The sequence below is a fragment of the Acanthisitta chloris genome, unplaced genomic scaffold (assembly GCF_000695815.1).
Source record: "Acanthisitta chloris isolate BGI_N310 unplaced genomic scaffold, ASM69581v1 scaffold12078, whole genome shotgun sequence".
Lineage (NCBI taxonomy): Eukaryota > Metazoa > Chordata > Aves > Passeriformes > Acanthisittidae > Acanthisitta > Acanthisitta chloris.
In genome coordinates, this window is record NW_008688729.1 from 1 (window position 1) to 9,120 (window position 9,120).

A 9,120-nucleotide genomic window follows, 5' to 3' on the forward strand; every position below is an offset into this window, starting at 1 on the left:
GATTCCCTCGGGGGGAGATGGATGCTCCGGGGGGATTTTTTGGGACCTCCAAAGGGAAGGATGGATGCTCTAGGGTTGGGGATCACTTGGGATCTGCAGCCTGGGACTTTGGGGGGGTCTCAATCGGGACCTCCCAGCCTTGTGCTCCGGGGGAATTCCTTCGGGACCTGCAGATGGATGTTCCTGGAGGGGAGGGGAAATCTCAGTCTCACTCGGGACAGGCAGATGGATATTCCTGGAGGGGGAGTGTCTCACTCGGGACAGGCAGATGGATATTCCTGGAGGGGGAGTGTCTCACTCGGGACAGGCAGATGGATGCTCCATGAAATTCCCTTGCAGGTTCATCTTCCCCACGACCCGTCTGGGCGCCGAGAGCCAGTTCAGTGACTTCTTGGATGGGCTGGGGCCAGGGCAACTGGTGGGGAGGCAAACACTGGCCACCCCTCCGATGGGTGAGTGCCTGGGGTGCAGGGAAGGACCACGGGGAAGTGCCCTGGGAAGTTGGGAGCTGTGGGTGCTGAGCTCTGCCCCCTCCTGCTCCAGCTTCTGCTCTTCCCAGGGTCTCACTGTCCCTCAGCTGAGGGAATCACAGCCTTGGTTGATCCCAGCTCTTTTCCCATCAGGAGGGATAAAAATCCCCCTGTGGGATGGAGCTGATGGGATCTCACCCAAAGATCTCCTTGCTGCTCACTGCAAACATCTTCCCATCAGTTCTGCTTAGTCCTCCCTCCCAGTCCCAACAAATCAGGCACCTGGTGTGGTGGGATGCTCACTGGGAGCTGAGGGGGAGGTGACACCTCCCACCTGCTTTGAGGCACCACCAAAAGGCAGAGCTGGTGGAGGAGGTCACTGTCAGGGAGGTGCTGATGGGATCTCATCCCTCCATCCAGGTGATGTCCACGTTGGCATGGCTGAGCGGAATGGGCAGCTGGAGGTGGAGGTGATCCAGGCCAGAGGACTCATCCCAAAGTTGGGCTCCAAGTGCATCCCTGGTAGGTGGTTGAGGAGGGAGGAGCCAGGGATGGAGTTCCATGCCAGGATCATCACAGGATCCTGCTCCATGTCACTGTTTCTCTCCCATTTTCTGCTGCAGCCACCTATGTGAAGGTTTACCTGCTGGAGAACGGGGTCTGCCTGGCCAAGAAGAAGACCAAGGTGGTGAAGAAAACCTGTGACCCATCATACCAACAACCTCTGCTCTTCGAGGAGAGTCCCCAAGGCAAAGTCCTGCAGGTGATGATCTCCTGGCACTCAGGGACAGGGAGGGATCATAGAATCTTGGAGTTGGTTGGGTTGGGAAGGACCTTAAAGCTCATCTGACTCCACTCCATGGGTAGGGACACCTCCCACCAGCTCAGGTTGCTCCAAGCCCCATCCAGCCTGGCCTGGAACACTCGTAGGGATGGAATTTCTCTGTGGAAGTGTCTCAAGTTTTCCCCCCAGGATTCCCACTCCCTAACCCCTGCTGTGCCCACAGGTGATCGTGTGGGGCGATTACGGCCGCATGGACCACAAGTGCTTCATGGGGATGGCCCAGATCATGCTGGAGGAGTTGGATCTGTCCAGCACCGTGGCAGGATGGTACAAACTCTTCCCCACCTCATCCCTGGCCGATTCCAGCATTGGACCTCTGACCCGACGCCTCTCCCAGTCCTCCCTGGAGAGCTCCACCAGCCCCTCCTGCCCGTAGGGCCAGGAGGGTGGCAAAGGCTGGGAGGAGACATCCTGACCTACCAAAAACTGGTGGTGGAGAGCTGTAAATATCCTTCCTTTTTTTCGTTCTTTTGGGAATTTTTCAATCTCCTTCCCCCGACCGACCTGGACTGGACACTCTGCCCTCCAAGCTCACCCCTTGGCACGCCAAGGGGAGGTGGGAGAGGCAGAGGGGGAAGGAGGAGCTGAGACTGCTGATGGTCCCAGACTGTTCCCACACCTCGTCCTGGAAGACCTGGAGGCTCCTGGTTCTCTTCCTGCCCCTTGGTGAGAGCAGCTCAGGCTGGGGCAGCAGCGTGAGGACGAGGTTCCTTTCCTTCCACATCCTTTCCTTGCCTTTCCCAGGCAAAGGTAGCTTTCCAAGGGAAAAAAAATCCCCAACAAACTCAGCCAAAATCCAACTCAGCACTAGTTTGTTTTTTTTTGGTTTTTTTTGGTTTTTTTTCCAAGGAATGTAGCATCTTCAATTATGTAGCTTTGCCACGTGCTAACGACACACTCACTCTGCAATATCCAAGAGACTCCGGATGGGAACATCTGCCAGTCACATCCTGTTTGGTTGTTTTCCAAGCACTTCTGGTGACCATTTTCCCTTCCTTCCTTCGTTTTTTCCCATGATTTTTTCCCGGTAGCATGTAGCCTGTGACCAGTGCCATTGCCAAAGCAAGAGAGGACAGGGAAAGGTGCACTCACCTCACCCCTCAGCTGGTCTTCTCCTCATGTTTCACCACTCACCATGGGCTTGTCTGGCCAAAACAAGACCCAAAGGATAAACTCTGTGATGCCTCACGTGGAAATTCCAGTCGGGAGGAGGCGACCCAACGGAGCAGGAATTCCGTGATGCTGCTGGATCATCTGCCTCCCAGCCCCTTCCTCCTCCTGCCAGGGCCAGCTGGAGGCCTGGGATGCTCTACTCGAGGTCTGGGATGCTCTTCTTGGGACTGGGATACCCTCCTCGGAGCTGGGATGTCCTTCTTAAGGTCTGGGATGTCCTTCTTGAGGTCTGGGATGCTCTCCTCGAGGTCTGGGGTGCCCTCCTTGAGAGGTGGGAAGCTCTCAAGAGGTGGGATGTCCTCCTCAAGGTCTGGAATATCCTCCCTGAGGTCTGGGAATGCCCTTCTTGAGGTTGGAATGCTCTCCTCGAGGTCTGGGATGTCCTCCTCAGAGCTGAGATGCTTTCCTTGAAGGCTGGGATGACCTCCTCAGGGGTTGGGATGCTCTCCTTGGGGTCTGGGATTCCCTTCTCAAGGTCTGGGTTGCCCTTCTCAAGGGTTGGGATGCTCTTCTCAAGGTCTGGGATGTCCTTCTCAAGAGCTGCAATGCTCTCCTTGAGGTTGGAATGTCCTCCTTGAGGGTGGGAAGACCTCCTTGAGGTCTGGGACACCCTCCTTGAGGTTAGGATATCCTCCTTGAGGTTGGGATATCCTCCTTGAGGTTGGAACACCCTCCTTATCCTCCTTGGGAACACCCTCCTTGAGGTTGGAATGTCCTCCTTGAGGTTGGGATGTCCTCCTTGAGGTTGGAACACCCTCCTTGAGGTTGGGAAGACTCCTTGAGGCTGGGACACCCTCCTTGAGGCTGGGATGTCCTCCTTGAGGTCTGGGACACTCTCCTCAGGGTCTGGGACGCCCTCCTGGATACTTGAATTCCAAGCAGGAGCAGAGGTCTCACCCAACCCTTCCTCCAACTCTCGACTCGCTTGGGATGTCCTCCTTGAGGTTGGAACACCCTCCTTGAGGTTGGGAAGACTCCTTGAGGCTGGGACACCCTCCTTGAGGCTGGGATGTCCTCCTTGAGGTCTGGGACACTCTCCTCAGGGTCTGGGACGCCCTCCTGGATACTTGAATTCCAAGCAGGAGCAGAGGTCTCACCCAACCCTTCCTCCAACTCTCGACTCGCTGGTTCACTACAGGGAACATCTCAACAGCAGCTCCTGCTGCTCTGGAATTCGAGGCCTGGAGAGGTGATGGCCAAAGGACTCAGAGCTTTGAGTCCCTTTTCAGGATGAGAGTTTTGGGCTTTTTGTTTGTATGTTTTGTTTGTTCGTTTTTAAAGCAGCATTTTGGGTCCCTGGAGGGATCCAGATCTTGTAGCAAACCTGAGGCTTATGGAAGCTTTTTTTTGAAGGTGCCTAATGAAACTTGCTGAAAATACTCAGGGGAGACACCACTAGAAACTTTGGGTTCTTCAGAAACTCAAACCTAATCCAATGACTGTCCTGAAGGATCAGTTCCCAAAAGAGGGGGGGGAAAAAAACCCAACCAAACCCAACACACCAAAAGCTGAGCAGTTTGGAGAGTGGGAGAGGACAAGAGGTTGGTGGGGAATTGTTGCCAACCAGTCTTCAACACAAACCAACCCAGAGCACAGTTGGTTTTTTTGTACACCTGATTCTTGGCAAAGCAGAGAATTCCACACTGCACACAGCACAAGGAACCAACCTGTTGGGCTTCTCCTGGGCACAGCAGGAACCTTCAGCCAGCTCAGCCACCACGGAACAAAACCAAACCTGAAGGAAAAGACTGTTGGGATGAAGCTGTCCCCACCACAAACCCCTTCCTGGGGTCCACAAACCCACACCTGGGGGTCCTCAAACTCAAACCTGGAGGTCCTCAAACCCAAACCTTGGATTCCACAAACCCAAACTTTGGGGTCCACAAACCCAAACTTTGGGGTCCACAAACCCAACTTGAAGGTTCTCAAACCCAAATCTTGGGTTCCAAAATCCCAAACCTGAAGGTTCACAAACCTAACCCAAACCCAGGGGTTCTCAAACCCAAACCTTGGGGTCTGCAAACCCAAGGGTGTTCACAAACCCAATCTGAGGGTTCTCAAACCCAAACATGAAGGTTCACAGACCCAACCCAAATCCAGGGGTTCTCAAACCCAAACCTTGGGTTCTACAAACCCAAGGGTGTTCACAAACCCAACCTGAGGGTTCTCAAACCCAAACCTGAAGGTTCACAAACCCAACCCAAATCCAGGGGTTCTCAAACCCAAACCTGAGGGTTCTCAAACCCAAACCTTGGGGTCTACAAACCCAAGGGTGTTCACAAACCCAATCTGAAGGTTCTCAAACCTAAACCTTGGGTTCCACAAACCCAAACCTGAAGGTTCACAAACCCAACCTGAAGGTTCTCAAACCCAACCCAAACCCAGGGGTTGTCAAACCCAAACCTTGGGTTCCATGAACCCAAACCTTGGGGTCTCCAAACCCAACCCTGGGGGTTCTCATACCCAAACTTTGGGGTCCACAGGACTCTGCTGTGCAGTGTCTGTTTTACCTGGCACTGACACAATTTCAGTGACATCATGACAAGGACTTTGAGCTGCTCTTGGGACTTCTCTTTGCCAACTCCAAACCACTGCAGAGCCGTGAGTGAGAAGGGAGTGGGTTGGAAGCTGCTGACCCGGAGTGGGGAAAAGATTCATCCTCCACTGGAGCAGCAAACCCAGGAATGTGGGATGCACTGAGCCTGGAGTGGTTTGAGGAAGCAAACTGTGTGCCCTGACTACTGAGAGAGGAACAAACACTGCTCTGAACATGATGTTCCTTGCAGAGCACGAAGCAGTTCGAGGTCAGCAGCGCCCGGTGAGGCTGAGCTGCTGCTGCTCTGCTGCCTGTCCACGAGGGAAAGCATCCTAAGGGGAAAAGCTTTCTGCTCCTCCAAGCTGACACGATTTCCTTTGGCTCTCCAACTCTTTATGCCCAAGCTGCCTGTGGTGGGACCATAGCCACGGCCGTGGGGCTGTGGAGCATCGGCGTGGGCAGCGCTGGGAGTTGTGCTGGGATGTTCTGCTCACTGCTGTGGGCACAGCATCCACCCCCTCCCTTCCCAGCACGGGTTGTGCATTCCTCCAGCGTGCTGCAGAGCTTTCTCCCTGCCAGGAACATCACACTCCTGTGTTATGACAGGGAGCAGAGGCGGGGGAGGAGCAGCAGAACACCAGGACCACGCGCCTGCCGATGCCTGAGGTCTAACAAAAAGCCTCACTGGTTCTTGCACCAGTTAAATAACCTGCTGGAAAAATCCAGAGGAAAGAAGTAGGACCTGGAAGGGACACCTGGGTACTCCAGGGAATGGGAAAGAGCTAAAGGGTTTAGCTTGTTTTGGTCACTGACAGCCTGAGGATGCATTGGAGGGTGACGCATCCCAGTCCTTCCTTGGTGTCCCAGTCCTTCCTCAGTGGTGGATTCCTGTTTGCTGCTTCATGGCAATGATTCCTCCTGCTTTTCTCGAGCCTGGCAAGGTGCAATCACCATGTCAGTGCCTCCTCATGACCAGCACTCCCTCACCAGACTCACCCAAATCCATCCAAGACCTTCAACTTCTTCCCTTCCAGCCCTACCAGGAGCTGCCACTCACTTCCCTGGGGAAGCTCCTGGGGCAGGACCCACTTTGTCCTGCTGTGGGAATGCTAAAGAGGGGGAAGAGCCTGGATTGTGCCACTTTTCCATGGCAACATCAGCTCCTTCAAGCCCTGAGACAGATGTTTTCCCTCCTTGAGCAAGAACCTCCAAGCCAACACATCCCATTGCTTCCTCCAACCACACACCAGAAACCCAAGGCACAGCTCCTGAGGAGAAAATTCCCTCTATCCCAGGACTAACCACAAGCTCCTGCACTCCAGGTTGTTTTTTTGTTTTTCCTAGGGGAATATTTCCTTGCCAAAGGCAGTTGCTATGCAGGATATGACTGGCACGAGGTGTCTGCTCTGCCTCATTGGGATGTGTTGGATTCTTTCCCTTCCATCGTGAGAGGGAAGTCAAACCACTTGATTTAGCAGATATTACGCCCTAGAAAAGAGTAATTAATAGGCAATTAAATCAGCTCTGCAGCCTGGTTTACACCCAGCCCCCACCTGACACAGAGCTCACCCGAGCACTGACGCTGGAATCAACACCCAACTGGAGTCACAAGGATGGATGGGGCCAAAATAGCCTTGAAATTACATTCCAACACCCCCTAAATGCTAATCAAATTCATCACTCTGTGATTCCAGGCCTGTTATCCCAGAGTTTGCTACCAGCTGTATGTGCCAAAGTCGAGTGAAGATTCCCCAGGGCAGCAGAAATTGGGTTCAAGTTAGAATTCTGTTTATGCAGGGCGTGTTGAGAGCAAAGGGAGAGGATGTTTAGGTGGAGCTTTCCTGAAATCCAGGGAGGAACAGACCCAATTCCTGCCCAGGGATCCAAAGTGACCTCAGTGCCACACAGCACCTGAGCTGGTGGGGAGAATTCCTTCCACATCCACTTTTTCCAGCTCTTCTCCAGGAACAGTTCCAGATGTAGCTCTTGAGTGCAAAGAAAAGAGCAGGATTTGCTCAGGAATGGGATCAGGATTCCTGAATCTCTTCTGTTCTCTGTCTGACACAACTCAGAGCTGAGATTTAGGAAGTCCAACCTGGACCTGATGTGTCTGTGGGAGGAGATGTCACACTAATCCCTGTGCTCACACTCCTCCAGCAGCACCAGGAACCCCTGGAAGGTCTTTCCTGCCATTAAACACCTGCTAAGAACAGCTCCAAGGATGTTTTTCCAGGCAGAAAAAAAATACACCTTCGATTTCCTTCCACTTGACTCAACCATTTCTCTCCAGCTTGATGTGAAGATGCTGGGAAGTCCTTAAAGGTGTGGAATCACTCACTGGTTTGGAAAACAACAGCACTGTAAAGGTCAGGGAGCAATGTTCCAGCTCTGCTTGTCTTAATGGTTGAATTCAAAGCCTAAATGGGTTTTACATCACGGATGGAAAAAGATTTGAAGAGCTGTCCCTGTTTCCCTTTGGGATTTCAAGCCTGGAGATGGATCTGGACGTAACAGTAACACCAAGAGTTGCAGCCCAATGTGCCAAAGGTGTTTCAGCCCCTTCCAGTGTTCCTCCAGCAAAGCTGGAAGTCTTTCCTTCTGCTCCAGAAAATCCCAGAATGGTAGACCTGGAAGGAACCTTGAAGGTTATCCCATTCCACCAGCCCAGGATGCTCCAAGTCCCATCCAACCTGACCTGGAACACTCCCAGGGATGGGGAAGGATTCTTTTTTTTCACAGAGAAAACCTCCCAACCTTTGGCTGGTTGTTGTTAGTGGGGTGAGAACCACATTTAGGAGCTGAGAAGAAGGTTGAAAACTGCAGGAAAGACTTGTTAAGGGGAAAAATAAATTAAAAAAAAGCATCTGCAATAGCACAGGTGGAATTTGGGGGTGAGGACATGGGGGGGTGTCTCACACAGCCTCAGGGAGCAGATGTGATGCTGCTGCTCACCTGAACAAGGCTCAGGTGTTCAAAATAGACTTGGATAAAGGTACAGCAAAGAGCCTGAGTGTTTTGTCTTGGTGTCTGAGGAACCAACACGTGGTTGGACCTCAACTGTCTCTCTTGGGCACTCACACCAGGATGGAGCAGAGAGACCAGGACAAGGCACAACACCAGGATGGAGCACAAACACCTGGACAGGGCAGAGACACCAGAATGGAGCAAAGACACCTGGACAAGGGACAACACCAGGACAGGGCAGAGACACCAGGATGGAGCACAAACACCTGGACAAGGTACAACACCAGGATGAAGTACAAATACCTGGACAAGGCACAACACTAGGACAGGGAAGAGACACCTGGACAAGGTACAACACCAGGATGAAGTACAAATACCTGGACAAGGCACAACACCAGGACAGGGCAGAGACACCAGGATGGAGCAAAGACACCAGTACAAGCCCCAGACACCAGGAATCCAGGAGGACCCAGCACAGTTCCAAGCCCAGGAGCTGCTGTGCCCCATGAAGACACCAGTACAAGCCCCAGACACCAGGAATCCAGGAGGACCCAGCACAGTTCCAAGCCCAGGAGCTGCTGTGCCCCATGCCCAGCTGCAGCTCCAGTTGTTGCTATACCTCATTCTTTTCTCTTTGCTTTCCCCCTCCTTTATTTTCCCTCTCTCATTCTCGTTATTACCTGGAGCTTGTGCACTCCACCACATTCAGGTTCCTTTCTGTTCTCACCATGCAATGAAGAGCACTCAGTGACCCAGGGGGGACATTTCCCACCCTCTGCTTCCTTTGGCACTTGCACTGTGCATTGCTGAGCTCAAGGCAAGGGAAGCAGGAGCACAGATTCTTCTCTGGGAGGGGGAGAGAGGAGTTAGAGGGGCAGTAGATACTCCCTGTGTCCCTCTTCCATCTGTGCTGTTGACCTGCTGCCCTGAGCCCCCAACACCATCCCCTTGGGCAAAGGGAGGTACAAACCTTCTCCCTAAGGCCTGGATGGAGAAGGAACCTTGGGAGGAGGTAGAGGAAGATGTCTGACCCCATTCCCTCCCAGGGTTGCTGTGTGGACATCCAGATCCCAGTGCTGGCTGAAAAAGAAAAACCCAAGGGAATTTATCCTAACCCAGCCAAGCAATTCCTG

At 53.0% G+C, this 9,120-nt stretch overlaps 1 protein-coding gene across 1 annotated transcript; it reads left to right on the forward strand.

Moving 5' to 3' along the window:
• Positions 1–339: 339 nt before the first annotated feature.
• LOC103808365 (regulating synaptic membrane exocytosis protein 3-like) lies at positions 340–1,690 on the forward strand (the record flags this gene model as incomplete). Its single annotated transcript, XM_009081147.1, has 4 exons — positions 340–452; positions 891–992; positions 1,094–1,233; positions 1,478–1,690. Coding segments are annotated over 4 exons (568 nt in total), but the record flags the coding sequence as incomplete, so codon positions are not given.
• Positions 1,691–9,120: the final 7,430 nt, after the last annotated feature.